Source organism: Podarcis tiliguerta, assembly GCF_965153285.1.
Source record: "Podarcis tiliguerta genome assembly, chromosome: 8".
Lineage (NCBI taxonomy): Eukaryota > Metazoa > Chordata > Lepidosauria > Squamata > Lacertidae > Podarcis > Podarcis tiliguerta.
Genome location: NC_139541.1, coordinates 2,248,100 through 2,266,350, shown reverse-complemented (window position 1 = coordinate 2,266,350; position 18,251 = coordinate 2,248,100). Strand labels below are relative to the sequence as shown.

General features: G+C 44.5%; 1 protein-coding gene across 2 annotated transcripts in view; it reads right to left on the bottom strand.

Annotated features, from left to right (window-relative positions):
- Positions 1-17,753, bottom strand: part of LOC310683942 (small serum protein 5-like) — a 95,633-nt gene extending 77,880 nt beyond the window's left edge. Inside the window, exons 1-4 of one of the 2 annotated variants that reach the window (XM_083454432.1) lie at positions 17,433-17,592; positions 16,359-16,452; positions 15,123-15,252; positions 14,102-14,272 (exon numbers count right to left, since the gene is read on the bottom strand). In XM_083454432.1, the coding sequence (XP_083310558.1) occupies positions 14,167-14,272; positions 15,123-15,252; positions 16,359-16,452; positions 17,433-17,435 (333 nt within the window). In that variant the 5' untranslated portion in view covers positions 17,436-17,592 and the 3' untranslated portion in view covers positions 14,102-14,166. Of the gene's footprint in view, positions 1-14,101; positions 14,273-15,122; positions 15,253-16,358; positions 16,453-17,432 lie in introns of those variants that run through there. The other variant, XM_083454431.1, reaches the window with a different exon arrangement.
- Between the last annotated feature and the right edge of the window lie 498 nt (positions 17,754-18,251).

Sequence of the window (18,251 nt, the reverse complement as noted above, 5' to 3'; positions counted from 1 at the left end):
CCCCTCAAATAACCCAGAGTTGCATTTTAAATAAAAGGAAACATTCTACTCATGTAAATACACACTGATTCCCAGACCGTCCGCGGGTCGGATTGAGAAGGCGATTGGGCCGCACCCAGTCTTAGGTTGCCTACCCCTGCTATAAAGCACATACTGTGCCTGGAAAAAGCAGAGGAAAAGTAAGGGTGGATAAGACTTCAGATAAGCCTGGAGTCTGAGAAAGCCTCAGCAAGTGAGGTACTTAATACTCATGATTTTGAATGCCTTTGCACACCCCCTCTCCACACCTCAAATCCCCCTTTCCACCATTTAAACCTAATCTAGATTAAAGAAAAAATTGTGTACCAACCGTCCCCAAAGCATTCTACTTACCATCTTGGTTTTTCAATGAGTTGCTGGCAAACTCTTACTGGGAGGTGCAGGAAAGAGCTCTGGTGTCCCTCCTGTAAGTCTGTGGAGAGCCCCATACGCCCTTTTATACAAATGGGAAGGAGGAGGGGCAAAATGAGAGGGATGGAGGTCCTAACGGGAGAAGGAAATGCTTGCCAGGAAGGAAACATTTGCTTCTGATGACATAAATGTTTACAAGAACAGTTGAGAGAGTTCTACGTCTTCCAGAGATATTCACTGATAAGTGCAGATCAGAACCAGAACTGGGAACAGGAAAATCACGTTAAATGTTATTAGACCAGGATAGTGTTGAGTTTTTTCCTTCATGGATCACAGCCTTGCCGCGGCGAAGGGGCTTGATTAACTCAGAGAAGCTATGAACTATGCCGTGCAGAGCACCCAAGATGGACAGGTGATAGTGGAGAGTTTTGACCAAACGTGATCCACCTGGAGCAGGAACCGGCAAGCCACTCCAGTATCCCTGCCAAGAAAACTCCATGGACAAAGACAACAGGCATATAAAAGTTATGACGCTGGAAGATGAGCCCCTCAGGTCGGAAGGCGTCCAACATGCTACTGGGGAGGAGCGGAGGACAAGTAGATCCAGAGCTGATGAAGCGGCTGGGCCAAAGCCGAAAGGACGCTCAGTTGCGGATATGCCTGGAAGCGAAAGGAAAGTCCAATGCTGTAAAGAAAAATATTGCATAGGAACCTGGAATGTAAGAACCATGAACCTTGGTAAGTTGGATGTGGTCAAAAATGAGATGGCAACGAAAACCATCCCAATGCAAAAGAAATGCAAGAAAGCAAAGTGGATGTCCAATTATGCCTTACAAATAGCGGGAGAGAGAAAGCAAGCAAAATGCGAGGGAGATAGAGAAAGATACAGGAAATTGAATGCAGATTTCCAAAAAATAGCAAGGAGAGACAAGAAGGCCTTCTTAAACGAGCAATGCAAAGAAATAGAGGAAAACAACGGAATGGGAAGAACCAGAGATCTCTTCAAGAAAATTGGAGATATGAAAGGAACATTTCGTACAAAGATTACCATAATAAAGGACAGAAGTGGTAAGGACCTAACAGAAGCAGAAGACATCAAGAAGAGGTGGCAAGAATACACGGAGGAATTATACCAGAAAGATATGGATGGCTCGTACACCCCAGGTAGTGTGGTTGCTGACCTTGAGCCAGACATCCTGGAGGGTGAAGTCAAACGGGCCATAGAAAGCACTGCAAATAACAAGGCCAGTGGAAGTGATGGTATTCCAGCTGAACTATTTAAAATTTTAAAAGATGATGCTGTTAAGGTGCTACACTCAATATGCCAGCAAGTTTGGAAAACCCAGCAGTGGCCAGAGGATTGGAGAAGGTCAGTCTACATCCCAATCCCAAAGAAGGGCAGTGCTAAAGAATGCTCCAACTACCACACAATTGCACTCATTTCACACGCTAGCAAGGTTATGCTTAAAATTCTTTAAGGAAGGCTCAAGCAGTATGTGGACCGAGAACTCCCAGAAGTGCAAGCTGGATTTCGAAAGGGCAGGGGAACCAGAGACCCAATTGCAAACATGCGCTGGATTATGGAGAAAGCTAGAGAGTTTCAGAAAGACATCTACTTCTGCTTCATTGACTATGCAAAAGCCTTTGACTGTGTCGACCACAGCAAACTATGGCAAGTTCTTAAAGAAATGGGAGTGCCTGATCACCTCATCTGTCTCCTGAGAAATCTCTATGTGGGACAAGAAGCTACAGTTAGAACTGGAACGAATTGGAAGATTGCATTCTCTCTGTCTCAAATAAGTTTCCCTCTGCCTCCTTAATTATTGGTGGAGACTTTAATGCAAGACTTGGCCACTCAGACGAACAGCTAATCAACGAAAGTGGAATCGGTCCCCTAAATGCTAATGATGAGCATTGGCCCCTATTCGGGCGTCACTCACTTGACCCTGTTACCAATTTTGCTGGTACATGTCTTTTTCTAATGGCACTTAGATTGAACCTTGTTATTTTAAACGGCCTCTCTTCGGGAGACTGCCCCGGCCAATTTACTTACTGGTCAGGCTTAAGGCATTCTCTCATCGACTACATCCTTGTCTCCCAAGAACTCTTCGACGAATATATTGAATTCACTGTAGATATAAGAACCGAAAGTGACCATCTACCACTAAATCTTAAAAGGACTGAATTTTGGAAACCCCTGAGATGCGGGCTCGCCCCACAGATACCCGATCCTAATGTTCTTCAACAAATAGGTAGATCCAGAATTAAATGGTCCCCTTATATCAATAACAATTTTAGCATTTGGACACAATCAATGGAAGGTCAACTCCTCTGGGCCGCCCTGACTTCCAACGTCACTGAAGAGACCTCCCCAATTGACCATTATAACACTCTAATCCGAAAGCTTCAACCATTATTGTCAAGACTCAGGAGACCTAACCACAATGAGTCCCCTACCAACAAAAAATGGTTTGACCGCGAGTGCATCCAGGCAAAACTTATACTCAGGGAATGCTTTAAGGCCTTCCAGCAAAATCCTAACCCTTTCACTAAATTAGAGTTACAACTTAAAAAAAAGAACTACAAAGAGTTATTAAAAACCAAAAAAAGAACCGCAGACTCCCTCATTTGGCAGGCCCTCATAAAAGCGTCAATAGAAAAAGATAATACCAACTTCTGGAAAATTATCTCCAGTCAAACCAAAGCTCCTAACGAGGGCACAACAATCCCTCCAAACTTATGGGGAAAGCACTATAAAGTGCTGTTTAGGGAACATCGTCCCTCTGCGCTGCTTAACATCCCCTTAGATAATGACACACCATGGCCCCCAACATCTGAAACTGAAATCACTTCGTTAATTCTACAAATGAAATCTGGCAAAGCCCCAGGAAGTGATTTCATTGTTGCTGAACTTCTGAAAGCGCAAATAAACTGGTGGGCTCCGGTTCTTGCAAATCTATTTTCATATATAGATAAGACAACGGAAATCCCTAAAGATTGGGGACTGGCTATAATTGTTCCTATATTTAAAAAGGGCAACCCCTCTGACCCATCCAATTACAGACCAATTAGTCTACTGAATGTGATCTGCAAACTTTACACAAAACATCTATGTCTAAAATTATGTGAATGGTTAGATCATAATGACTTGCTAGAAATTGAACAAGCAGGATTTACACCCGGACGTTCCACCATAGATCACTGCTTAGTGTTAGATTACTTTGTCTATAAGTATGTGAAACATTGGAAAAAGTCATTGTATGCGGCTTTTGTGGACTTAAAGGCAGCTTTTGATTCTGTATCCAGGGGTAGGCTTTGGGCCAAATTGGCCAATATGGGTATTAACGGAAGGTTATTACTTCTGATGATTAAGCTTCATGAGAATAATACCCTCCAGATAAGACTCGCACAGGACGGTAGACTCTCTAGAGAAATCCCAGTCCAAAGAGGAGTCAGACAAGGATGCCTATTAGCCCCACTTTTATTTAACATCTATGTTAACTCCCTGATCACATGTTGCCGTGAAATTGAAACCCACCCACCCCCGTGTTCTCTAACGGCAGAAAAGTACCAGTTTTAATGTATGCGGATGACGCGGTTCTCCTCTCTCAAACCAAAGTGGGTCTGAAACGTGCCTTAGGGAAGTTTAGTGATCGGTGTAACACTGAACTGTTAACAATTAACTTCGCTAAAACTAAAATTGTACATTTTAACCGTTCCTTCAGGAAAGAAAATTGGACCACAAAGGGAAATGCCATTGAACAGACTAAAACCTTCCAATACTTAGGCATTACCTCTTATAATGCCAAACTGTCAACACACCTGACTACATCAGCTACATCAGCAGGAAGAAGTGCAAATGCCATCCTTAGATTATTCAGAAGGAAAGGAGCTGGCTTCCTCCCAATGGCCTTAAAAGTCTTTCAGGCAAAATCTCTGGCCCAACTCCTGTATGGCTCTCAAATTAACCCCTCTGCCAACCTTAAGACCCTTGAAACAGTTCAATCAAAGTTTTTAAGATCACTATTTGCTACCCCAAGATGCACACCTAATGCAGTCTTAAGGCAAGAGGCAGGACTGCCCAGAGTGGAATTAAAAGTCTGGGAGCAAGCAATATCCCTCTGGCTGAAAATCCACTATAATCCTAAGGGATTGTTACCTTGCTTCCTGGCAGCAGTTCCCTATCCCCCTTGGCTTCTGCAAATAACTAACAAGATCAAACAAATTGGCCTAAACCCTGAAAATCTCTTTATTGGAACTCTGAACAAGGCAAAAGCAATTATCACTCAGAGACTTTACGATGTCGAATTACAACAAGAAGACGCCCTACTCCCGGAGACGTATAGATGTCTAAAAGACGTATAGATGCCTAATTTTGCAGCTGCCCCTTACTTAACTAACATCACTAACGAAGCTTATAGATGGGCTTTTTCTAGAGCCCGCTTTGAGACAATGCCCTCAGCAGTGCTGCACGGCAAATTCACGCGGGTACCAATGCATGCACGTCTCTGCCCCTGTATGTCTAATAAGGTAGAATCTGTCACACACATCCTTCTATTTTGCAAATTTTATAGTGAAGAACGAGTTCAATTTATTTTCCCGCTTTTATCAAAATTTATACCCATACAACATTATTTGGAATCCTCCCCTGAAATTTTACAAAAATACCTTCTGGAAGATTCCTCAAGCTCAATATCATATGAGGTGGCCAAATTCTGCACTTTGGTAATCAGGAAACGTAAATCTCTTCAGTTGAATGGCACAATGCGAAGTTCCCTTGTGTAATCCTTTTTTTTCCCTTTTTTCTTTGGATGCCATTGTTGAATTCTCTTTGTCTGATCTTGTGGTGTTTGGTGTTACTGGCTTTTGCCGCAATAAAACTTGACTTGACTTGACTTGAGTTAGAACTGGATATGGAACAACTGATTGGTTCAACATAGGGAAAGGAGTACGACAAGGCTGTATATTGTCTCCCTGCTTATTTAACTTATATGCAGAATTCATTATGCGAAAGGCTGGGCTGGATGAATCCCTAGCCGGAATTAAGATTGCCGGAAGAAATATCAACAATCTCAAATATGCAGATGACACAACCTTGATGGCAGAAAGTGAGGAGGAATTAAAGAACCTTTTATTGAGAATCATAGAGTTGGAAGAGACCACAAGGGCCATCGAGTCCAACACCCTGCCAAGCAGGAAACACCATCAGAGCACTCCTGACATATGGTTGTCAAGCCTCTGCTTAAAGACCTCCAAAGAAGGAGACTCCACCACACTCCTTGGCAGCAAATTCCACTGTCGAACAGCTCTTACTATCAGGAAGTTCTTCCTAATGTTTAGGTGGAATCTTCTTTCTTGTAATTGGGATCCATTGCTCCGTGTCTGCTTCTCTGGAGCAGCAGAAAACAACCTCCTCTATGTGACATCCTTTTATATATTTGAACATGGCTATCATATCACCCCTTAATCTCCTCTTCTCCAGGCTAAACACGCCCAGCTCCCTTAGCCGTTCCTCATAAGGCATCGTTTCCAGGCCTTTGACCATTTTGGTTGCCCTCCTCTGGACACGTTCCAGTTTGTCAGTGTCCTTCTTGAACTGTGGTGCCCAGAACTGGACACAGTACTCCAGGTGAGGTCTGACCAGAGCAGAATACAGTGGCACTATTACTTCCCTTGATCTAGATGCTATACTCCTATTGATGCAGCCAAGAATTGCATTGGCTTTTTTAGCTGCCGCGTCACACTGTTGGCTCATGTCAAGTTTGTGGTCAACCAAGACTCCTAGATCCTTTTCACATGTACTGCTCTCAAGCCAGGTGTCACCCATCTTGTATTTGTGCCTCTCATTCCCCCCCCCCAAGTGCAATAGTTTACATTTCTCCCTGTTAAAATTCATCTTGTTTGTTTTGGCCCAGTTCTCTAATCTGTCAAGGTCGTTTTGAAGTGTGATCCTGTCCTCTGGGGTGTTAGCCACCCCTCCCAGTTTGGTGTCATCTGCAAATTTGATCAGGATGCCCTTGAGTCCATCATCCAAGTCGTTGATAAAGATGTTGAATAAGACCGGGCCCAAGACAGAACCCTGTGGCACCCCACTAGTCACTCTTCTCCAGGATGAAGAGGAACCATTGATGAGCACCCTTTGGGTCTGGTCAGTCAGCCAGTTACAAATCCACTGAGTGGTAGCATAGTCAAGACCGCATTTTACCAGCTTCTTTACAAGAATATCATGGGGCACCTTGTCAAATGCCTTGCTGAAATCAAGGTAGGCTACATCCACTGCGTTCCCTTCATCTACCAGGCTTGTAATTCTGTCAAAAAATGACATGACTTATTTTTCAGAAATCCATGCTGACTATTGGTGATCACAGCATTCCTTTCTAGGTGCTCACAGATTGTTTGCTTGATGATCTGCTCCAGAATCTTCCCCGGTATTGATGTCAGACTGACTGGGCGATAATTATTTGGGTCCTCTCTTTTCCCCTTTTTGAAAATAGGGACAACATTTGCCCTCCTCCAGTCTGCTGGGACTTCGCCTGTTCTCCAGGAATTCTCAAAGATGATTGCCAAATCCTCTTCCAAATCTGAAGGCCCTCACAATTCTAAACTCTTCTTGACCCAAGTCCAAGTCCCATAAGTCAGCAAATTCCTGTGTAGGAAAGTCTATCAAACTTTCCTTCTCCAATTCAGGTAGGGCTCTAATCCTCGAATTCTTCTGTTTTTCTTTAAGTTCAATCATGGCAAGCGTCAACTTATGTTCATCAAATTGCCTCTGTAGGGCTGGGACTCTCCTCTCCAGTTGTGTTACTTTGCATTCAGCAACAACGGCTTTCTCCCTAGCTTCCTCCGCAGTTTGCCGTATCAAAGTAGATTCTTGTATCAATTTCTGGATGGTTTCTGTATTGGTATTCACCTTTTGTCCCAAATTATTTATACTTTCTGTAATTAAGTCGATTTTAATAGTTGTAGCATCAACTTTCACATTTATCACGTCTGTTTTCTTGTTAAGCTGTTCCAGTGAATCATTTATCTTCTTTAGTGCAACCACTAAGGCCTCTTCTGTCGACATTCCTCTTGGTTTTGAGTGTACTGGTGCAAAAGCAGCAGAAGAAGAAGCAGGGGGGCCTGATGTTGAGCCTCTCCTGGATTGCTGCCAAGTCCTCCCAAACCTTAGTGTTTTTTCAGCAGTTGACTGGTCTGTTTTTTCCTTTCCATTTACCATAACACCTAAAAGATTCAAGGTCAATCCCAACATCTCACAGTCTTTTATCTTGCAGCTGGAAATTCCCCTAGCCCAGCTCTGTAAAGCAACCAGTTTCAAAGTTTCAAAGGCTTCCACTAGGGGGAAACAGTTTCTATTTATCTTAGTCAGTAATGTCCTCTTTTAAACACAGTTCAAACAATCCAAAGTTAGTTTCAATTTTCAGTTACGTTTACTCCTTTTTAAAAGCATCCAGAGACAGTAGAAACAATGTATTTCTCTTATTTAGCTAGCTGTCAATGAACGTTCTAAACGCTGTCAATAAGCATTCCAAAAGACGTCAGTCCTGCTAGCAGTCTTTTTCCAGGGTCAGAGCGGCAGTATTTTAATTCTCTTCGCTCTCTCCTGCAGGCATACTCAATCCACAACTTTCCCCCCTCTTCTCCTGCCTCCAAGGGGGGTTTAATGTTCTTTACCGATGGAGATTTAGTCTTTTACAAAAGGCTTTCCAAGACTTCAGCTTGCAGCCTCGTTGCTTCAATCTATTTACAAAGGGGAAGGCGGACTTCCTGAATTGAACCTCCCCTGTTTCGATGCCAAATTAAACGTTTAAAAATCCAATTCTCCCGATTCAGCTCTACTCACGGGTAGTTACTTTGAAGTCAAATTGTCCACAGGAAAAAGTCAGTGCTCTCCGGCAACAGCTATGTGGCTTCGCTCCGTGGAAGTGTTAGGATAATTAGTGAGTCCGGTGCTGCCCATAAATCTTCCCAGACAGATTTATGGCCCCTCAGTCCGGCACGCTCCGCTGTGTGAAATTCTGCTTCACTCCTACAGCAGTAAAACACCTTAGCAGAATAAGCGCAACTGCATGTGGAAAAAGCTTGAATTAACGAAGGCAGATTCTTTCCTTGAAGTCTTTTATTGCTCCGATAACATTGGCAAAAATCCATCAGAGGATAGCTCCATCGCTTTCCAGCTCCTCTCACCGAGCTGGCTGCTTACACACTGACACTTTCGCTTTCACAGAACACAAAGAGCATTCCAGACCACTCACGTCATTTCCTGGCTGACGTCCCAGGAAAAACCTCCCCTTTTGAGCCGAGGCATTGCAGTTTAACTCATTACTTCTCTCAACAGGAAGAAGCAGACAATTCGATGCACTGCGCCGCTCACCCCACGTCGCTCCGGACCCCCGAAACCGGGTTTCCCCGCGAGTAGGGGAGGCACAAAAGGTGCCCGCCGAATCCCACGCTCACAGGCTTCTCCCGCCTGTGATTTTCTGCGGATCTCCGCCTTCGCCGTGGTGGCCAGACCCAAATTCCCACGGGGCAAATTCCTCCCGATCAGAGGAATTCAGCCATACCGGAGGCACCAACCCGGAAGTCGCCTGGCCTTCCTTGGAAGTTTTAGAACCGAGACTAGATGGCCTGGTATTCTTTAGCTGTGCCCTCCAGAGTGGGAGAGGCAGATGTTCAACAAAATTTGAAACTTAGTGAGCAACTAAGATGTGCAGATGGTTTCTATCTACAAAGAACTAGCTGAAATGTATAAGAATGTATCAAAGAAATGTTGCAAATGCAAGAACTGTGAGGGGTCATTTTATCACATGTGGTGGATCTGCAGGAAGACCAAGGCCTTTGGGAACATGATACATAATGGGGGGGGGATGAGCTGACCTTTCCCGAGAGGCCAGAATTCTTCCTGCTGGGGATGTTAGAAAGCAAAATTCCAAAGAAAGCTTCAGCTGTATTTATGTATGTAACTACAGGGGCAAGGATTCTCTACGTTTAGAAATGGAAGGACACCCTCAAAGGAAGAATGGCTGATGGAAATCCTGGAATATGCAGAGAGGGCAAAACTGAGGCAATGATTAGAGACACAAATTGAGACTCTTTTAAGGAGGACTGCTTAAAGCAGGCATGGCCACACCTGGCCCTCCAGATGTTTTGGGACTACAGTTGCCACCATCCCTGACCACTGGTCTTGTTAGCTAGGCATGGTGGGTGTTGCCAATACATCTGGAGGGCCAGGTTTGGCCATGCCTGGCTTAAAGGGAATGGCCATACCCAGGGCCGTCTTTACCCGGGGGTGCAAGGGTGCAGAGCACCGGGTGCCAAATTCTGGGGGGCACCAGGCGCCCACCGATGAAGCCACCTAAGCATAGTGTATTGAGCTGCACTGCGGCAGCGGGGTCAGCAGCACCTTCGACACGACTGATCTTGCGCCGCATGCCTGCCGCTCACCGAAGCTGGGAGGAGGGGGAGTGACAGGAAAGAGGGAGAGACAGAAAGAGAACGTGCCTCTCTAGCGACGGGAGTGTGCGCAGGCTCCGGAACCTTCCCAAGAAGAACTCGTATATGTGTGCTCACAAGGGCCCTCCCAGCTCTTCTAGAAATAAGGTTGCTCCCACAATGAAAGGCTGCCCAAGACGGTTCTCCCACGCATGCGCACAATGCCCGCCCGCCTCATCTTCCAGACACCTCCCAAGACTGTAAGCGCATGCGTGGAGTCTTTACACTTTACAAGTGTTCTTTGTCTTCTTTAGAAAAGCTGGTTTTAAACAAATAACTCAAAAAAGCCCTCCTTTTGGAGCTGCACAGGTGTGAGCGCTATTATCTAATGATAATAGTGACACAGGCATAATAAAAGTTAATTTGGGGGCTAAACTAAATTTGGGGGTGCTGGGCAGATCTTTGCACCCCAGTGGCACATATGCTAAAGACGGCCTTAAATAGACTGTAGTCTATTTAAGGCCATCTTTAGCATATGCGCCACTGGGGTGCAAAGATCCGCCTGTAGTCTATTTAAGAAGTTATTTCCCATACAAGAAGACCATAGTGGGAATTGAAGTGTAAGAAAATAGCAGAACATATTAAGAAACATGCTAAAGAGGATGAAATTGGATAATTGGGTGATAAGCATCAATGTTGGGTGAGCGGGAAGTCACTAGTTTTGTTGAATTGGAAAATAACAAAATGTAGGAAAACAAATTTATATAGTGAGATAGTCGCCTTTGACTGGACTTAATTGTCCAGGGGTCCTTTACGTGTGTGTGTGTGTGTGTGTGTGTGTGTGTGTATTCAAAGCATCAAATCATCCTTTGCTCATATTAATAGGCTGCTTGAGAATGTTGCCATTTTTTCTCTCTGCTTTGAAGGGCCCAAGGAAGCAAAACCCATGGGGCAAAACAATCAGTGGCAGGATGACTTTCTGAAAGAGGCAAAAGAGAAGGAAAATCAGCAGATGACTATAACAATTCTGGGTCTATCAAGATCTTGAGATCATTTGTTTGCTCATTTAGCTGTGCTTTTAAATTAAGCCATAAGATTAAGCTGATTGCCATTTTAATGAACTGTGTCAGAAACAAAACCGGCTTCTTTATCTGCTTTTGTCATCAGGGAAACTGATGGGAGTTGCAGTCCAGTGACATCTGGAGGAGGAACTTCAGCTCCGCTGAGATGCACAAAAAGGCATCGCACTCAATGGCAGGGGCAGACTTTAGGAATATGGCGCCCGGAGCGAGGACCAGATTTGGCGCCCCAAAGATTCCTTTGGCACCCTTCTGCCTCCCGCCTTCCATTCAGCGCATACTCTCAAGTGCATTATGTCATAGCTGCAGCAACTCAATAACCCAGGGTTTAACTTTGAGTAGGGAGCCGTAGAAGTCTAGGTTTTATTATTAATATGTTTCACCCGCTCAGCTTGGAGACCTGGATGGGGGAACTGCCTACACCAGCCTCATTCTGGCACTGTCAATGAGCCACCCAAGAAACAAGAGTTGAGCTATACTGTGGTTGTGTCTTTTTTTCAGCGTCAAAGACAGTTTGGGATAATTAGCTAGAGCAGAGGTTTTCAGCCTTTTTGAGTCCACAGCTCCCTTGACCAACTACATTCTTTCTGTGGACTACTGTGGGGCTCAGGAGCCCAGTTATGTCACCTCTTTCCTGCAGAGCCGGCAGCCCCTCACCCCTCACTTGTGGAGGGTTCCTCAGCCTCCTCTTCTCCCCTCTCCAGGGAGAGCTGCTGCCACTCCAGGTCTCTGAACTGCCCCCCCCCCCTGCCCCAGAGAGAGGTGCCTTTTAAAAGGTGAGTCTCTAACCCTCCTAGGAAGAAAGTTATGAAGCACAATGTGCATGTTCTAAGCAACTTCTGTTAAATGAGCCGGCCTGGCCACCCTTCTCTGTCAGAGGTTTCAGCCAAGTCAGAATTGTGATTGGTGAGTTCTTTGGACACCAAGGAATAGGAGCCCCCAACATCCTAGCAGGGCCCAATTTCTAATGGTGCAGTTAGAGTAATTGCACCTGAACCTATGCTAGCCTGGGCCTGTATGATGAGCTTTCTTTTTAACAAAAGGAAGTCTCTAGCCCTTCTAGAAACAAAGTTTGGACAAATAATGTGCAGGCAACCATCTAAACTGAGGGCTGATAACCCAACGCAAAGAGAGGGGGGAGTCTCATGCTTCTTCTGGTTCTGCAGCACAGAGAACCCACTTCCAGCTACAACTGGCTCTGCTGTTCCTTCCTCCACTCCTTTCTGGAGGGAAGCCCTTGCCTTGGCAGATGCTGTGGGACTAAAACAGAGAGGGACTTTGGGTCCGGGAAGAGCAAGCCATGCAATGGGCACCACCGGTGAAAAGGCCCAGCTCCGTGTAGCTCCTGCCCTGCCATTTGATAGGGTGCCCACTTGCCCTACTTCTTGACATGGAATGCTCTCTATTGGAATCTCCAGGTCCAGTATAAAGACCATAAGAAGGGAGAGCAGGAACCTTGAAGTTCCCAACGGCTGTTAAGCAAGCAAGCAGGCAGGCACCCAGGTCACCTTTGTCACAGTCAGGACACCTATGTCCTGGCCAGGCCTGCTCACAATCTTGTTTTTGTACAACCTTGTTTGTTCTCAGCAACCTAAATTATATTATCAACATATACAAGCAGAAAAGTTGTTTTCCTTCATTTGCAAGGAAACGTACAAAACAAAGTGGCACTAATAAAGAAAAGTTCCAGGGTGGCAACAGAAAGCAAACTAAAAACGCTTTTGCAGTTCATCCGAACTGTCCAGCAATAACAAGTTATAGGAAAACTGGTGCTATTAACAGTAACCCTTCTAGTTGGTTAATTGATTTGGCAACTTCCATGCACATGACGTCTGATGCTAATCCCCCCCCCCCTGAGAGTTAAATGATAACTCCTCAGAGGCAGTTACAGTTGCAAATGGAAACCAAATATCTGTGAAAGGAAGAGGAGCATGTTTGCTCAGGTGTGTTGCAGGTAGAAATACTGTTTGTAATGAAGTGAGAGCAGTAGTTTACTTGCTCGAATTCACAATAAGAAAGTGTTGAGATTTTACATGCTAGATTAAAATTGATTAATTCATTGAGAAGGGGATTGTAAGAAAAACACTGGGGCCTAATTTGAATAGTAGAGTGCCTGGTATCTTGTGGGCAATCTCCTCCGTTATTTCCACACTGTGACTGCAGACCAAATCACCTGTCAGGAGAGCTATGAGATTCAGATGAGGGTCAGATGCCTTATCAATCTCAGCAGGTATATAACAGGAAGACCATACTTTGAAAGTGACAAACTTAGACAAACAAATTTTGATGAAGTTTTGGATGATTTTGCTATGAGGAAGTTAGGAAAAAAACATTTTAGCCTTACTGTATTTGATGGGACCGAGGAACGGGAGCTCACCTGATCGTGGGGATTCAAACCGCCAACCTTCTGATCGGCAAGCCCTAGGCTCTGTTTTTTAGACCACAGCGCCACCCATTAGAATCTATATGTATAACGTGTTGCTGAAATGGAATACTCAAGATGAAACGGTGAAATCTGCTATGATTAAATGGGCACAAGATGTTGGGCACAACATCATGATGGTTGACTGGGAACAGTTACGGACCACAGGTATGATGTTTACGGCATGTAATGCCTTAAAGGAGAATTTAATGAAAATGATCTACAGGTGGTACATAACACCAGTCAAGCTTGCAAAAATCTATCACCTGCCCAACAATAAATGTTGGAAATTTATTAATTAAGTAAAAGTGGATTGATAACGGGATAAAATGAAAAATTTAAGATTAGACTGTTAAGATAAATTATAGAACAAAAATTGAGTAAGATGGAAAGAATTTGCTGAAATAGTTAATTGAAATAGAATACAAAAAAGGGAGGTGTGAGGAGGTCGATGAACCAAGTTAATGAAAGGTAATGATATGGAATATTGGATGTGTGTGGTTTTTTTTCATTTTTCTCATTTCCCCCCTTCTTTTTTGTATTGTTGTGTTGTTTTTTTATTGTAACTGTAATGTATGTTTTGTTAAATTTATATTGTTTCTTTTTCTTTCTTTTTCCTTTTCTGTAATTTTCAAACCTCTAATAAATATTTTTTTTAAAAAAAAGAATCTAAAAAGCTGCTGATAGCTGAGATAGGCATGTCCATCACTTTCATTATGATATGTACCAAATTCTGCAAGTAGTGATATCAAGCAAAGACAACAGATACACACCAAAATGCACATATGACTGATTTATTCAGATTCTCTTTCATGAAAGCAATTTGGGTGGGATTTGTAAAGCTCAGAAACAGGGTTTGGAGGGATCGTCCAGTTTATAGAACTCATATTCACATGTGTTTGGATTTACCACTGCTTTACATCCCTCAACATCAACAGTACCACCGTACCTAAAAAGAAGAAGAAGAATGTGTAAACTAAGGTTTCCCTGAGCTTATGCAGATCTTGTAGAGCAGTGCTCCTTTCTCCTGCTCACTTAGGACATGCCAAGAATGATTGGAACTGCCTGGCAGAAGAGCAGTTTTGCAAGATGTTTGCTCCATCCAGGGAAAACCAAGCCCTTGGAAAACATTTGCCCTGAGGCCAAATTCACCTGGGGAACCCAAGCTGAATGCACAAAGGACATGTCTTGCACAATATGCCATTGCATGTTGCTGTACGATGACCCTCCACCCCCCCCCATATGTTTGCAGTGGTTGAGGGCAGCACCCATGCACAAAAAAGGGTGTAGCAAAATGTTGGTGCGAAACCAAGAGGCCAGCCAGGAGGGAGACAGAAGGAGACAGGAAGGTGCAGGAAAGAGGAGGGGTCCTCTTCCATTGGGTGCATCGGGGTCCCTCTCCCCAGCACCAGCTCCTAGGTGGTCTCCGGATGAGAGGATCTGGGACTCAGGGAGATCCCAAAGTCCAAGCTTCAACGCAGCGAATGCCTGGTGATTGGATGATTGGAAAGGCACTCTAGGCATGCTCAGTGCTTGTTACCAGATCAAATTTCATGACTCTGCTTTCTATAAAGTCTATAAATATCTGAATTAATCAATCAATTTACTGTTTGGTTCAAGGAAATGCAGGCAACAATTTTATGCAACCTATCTTCAGATGTAAAGATTAATTGGGACACCCGTCTTCAGCTAATTCCGTCCATGAATGTTTATTGGGCAGAAGGTCTTCCAGAGAGAACGGGGCAAAATAATTTGAAAGAGATTAATAGACCCAGGGCCATTTTGGGTATTTGGCCTACCTGGAGCAGCACTGCATTGCACTTTCACTACATCTGCATTCCAGGCAATCCGCTGTATTCCAGTTAGAGCCGAATGGATGCTTGCTCCCATCATAGGGATCGGTACACTCAGTGGGCAGCACCGGCTTTCCTAGGGAGAGAAATCCCATACATTTAACATCAATGCAATCAGAAGCTGCTGCTCAGCACAATGCAGAGACTGCGCAAGGGAAGCACAGTGACTGCAAATTTTCCACTTGTCCAACTCCTCCTGTGCTTCTGACCGCAGCTTGATATTTGAAAATGTAATAGGTATAGCGTTTCCTGACATGGAGTGGAGTGGGAAGCTTTGCCACCTTTATTCTTGCATGTCCTGGTTGCTGACCAGAAAGGTAGTGACTCTGGACGTCTGTCTTGCTTATACTGCAGTCTCCTGCTTGCGTCTGCAGACGGTGGTTCCAAGCTTAAAACAGGGTGGGAGTGAATGGGGTGCCCTGTGGATGGGGAATCTGGCCGTTTCAGTTTCTACCAGTTATTATTATTACTGTTTATATACCATCCTCAGGGCAGTTCACAACCTAAAAATACAATCTAAAAACCACACAATACATAATAAAAGTAAGAGCTTAAGCAGGGACTCATCAATGATAAGATGAGACGGGAGCAGCGTCAGGTCATTTTAGACTCTGAGCAGCATCACAACATCTGGAGAAGTGTAGATTTTGAAGGTAGCTGCATTTTGGTCTGTGTTCTGGTTCAGCAAGAGCAGATTTGGTAGGTGTATGCTAAAAAATCTCTAGTCAGGGACACATTTCTGAAACATTAAATAATGATTTGGCCATAAATAGATTGCTTATCAACATTAAAGGTAAAGGTAAAGGTACCCCTGCCCGTACGGGCCAGTCGTGACCGACTCTAGGGTTGTGCGCTCCTCTTGCTCAAGAGGCAGGGAGCCGGCGCCATCTGAAGACACTTCCAGGTCACATGGCCAGCATGACGAAGCTGCAGCTGGCGAGCCAGCACCAGCGCCGCACACGGAAACGCCGTTTACCTTCCCGCTATAAAGCGGTCCCTATTTGCACTTAAGAGTGCTTTCGAACTGCTAGGTGGGCAGGAGCTGGGACCGAATGACGGGAGCTTACCCCGCCGCGGGGATTCGAACCGCCGACCATACGATCGGCAAGTCCTAGGCACTGAGGTTTTACCCACAGCGCCACCCGCGTCCCACTTATCAACATTACGTTGCTGTTTACTTACCATCTTTAATCTCTACTTCGTGCTGGCTAAGCATGCAGTATCCGTGACACAAGGCAAGTGTCAAAGACAAGGCAGTCAGGCTCAAGAGGATTTTCTGCAAAACAGACACAAATCGTTCAAGAGGGTGTTATCAAATATTTATATTTAGAGCTTCCTTTTCTGTTTAAAATGGATTGTATCTGACTAAATCTGAATCAGAGCAGAGCTACTGAAATTAATGTGTCCTTTACCTTTAAGATACCTGAAGAAGTGTGCATGCAGACAAAAGCTTATACCTAAAACTACTCAGTTGGTCTCTAAGGTGCTACATTTTAATTTTTAAATTCTTTTGGAAGGATTCTTTTAAAGACTTTCTTAGATCGTATAACTTTTTTGAAGACTTGATTCTTTTAAGGGCGTTTTTAGGTTTTTAAGAAGAGTCTTTTTAACTATCTTTTTAAAGAATTGTTTTAATTTGTTTTGAATATACCGTATTTTTCGCCCTATAGGACGCACTTTTTTCCCTCCAAAAATGAAGGGGAAATCTGTGTGCATCCTATGGGGCGAATGCAGGCTTTCGCTGAAGCTTGGAGAGCGAGAGGGGTGGGTGCACACCGACCCCTCTCGCTCTCCAGGCTTCAGGAAGCTATCAGCAATCCTGGGGAGCCCGCGGGAGTTCCTGCAGGGCTCCCTAGGCTGCGGATAGCAGCCTGCTGCCCGGAGCGCGGGGCGCGCTGAAGCCGCGGCTGGGGGGGATAACTTTTTTTTCTTTATCCCCCCCCCCCAAAAAAACTAGGTGCATCCTATGGGCAGGTGCGTCCTATAGGGCGAAAAATATGGTAGTTTATTTTGTTCTGTCCCTTTTTGTGGTTTCCAGAGGAAGCTGCAGTGACTGCTAATGGATCAAGAAGGAGAAAGAGGTGCATTCTAGATGGATCAGGTGTCAGAGAAGGCAAGGAACTTTTCAAAAACCTCATCCTTGTAATTTTGACTGCTCTTTGCATAAATCTGCCTCTCTAGTAAATCCTTTCACACCTTTTCATCCAATCCACATCAGAGCAACAGTGGGACAAAAAAATATAGAGTGTGACTTACCATCCTGGCTTCTCTGTCCTCAGCTGGTGGGAAACTCTTCTTGGTGGGAAATGACACCTACAGCTGTGTTGCCTTCCAACGCCTGGAGTGAACTCACATCCCCAAATTTATGCAGACATGGGAGAAGGGAAACATGGAAACGCCTCCCTTGCATGGCTGTTTGGGTAAACTAATGTGCCAAAGCAAACACACCTTTTTTTAAAGAGCACTGACTGGAAGAAAATGTTGGCACCTGACTCACTTGAAGTTTGTTTTCTGGAGAAATATCTGCATAAATGGGAGGCTTTGAGTTCCTTCACAAATACTTGAGAAAAACATACCTAGGCAAGGCGTGGATTGTAAATAATCCAGGGAATGTGGTGGTGGTGAGCTGGTCAGGCATGATAAAGCCAGATGGGACAAGGGAGGCAGGCTGAGAGATTGGACTGGCCTCACTGATGAGTGACTCAGAATATAATTTCTCCCGTCTGTGAAATTCAGTAATTTCTGGATTGAGTTGTGGTGAATGTGTCCAAATGTGTCACATTGTAATGGCAATGGGAGGAACAGGAAGCATATTATCCCTCTATGTTCTTGACAGGGTGCCGCTCAGCTGAATGCAACTGCCAAGTGGTTGTGTCCAGATTGGAATATTGCTCATTGACTTTATTGAAAAGTGACAAACCAAAAATATGACTTTGAGTCATGTGATCACAGCAGGGGCAAACCTTGGTATTTTGCCAGCTTGTGCAGGACCATTTGTCACCCTCCCCCCACCAGCCCTTGCAGCTTTGAGAAGGAGGTGGGAGGACTCTAGGACCCTGTCAGACAGTGGCGTAG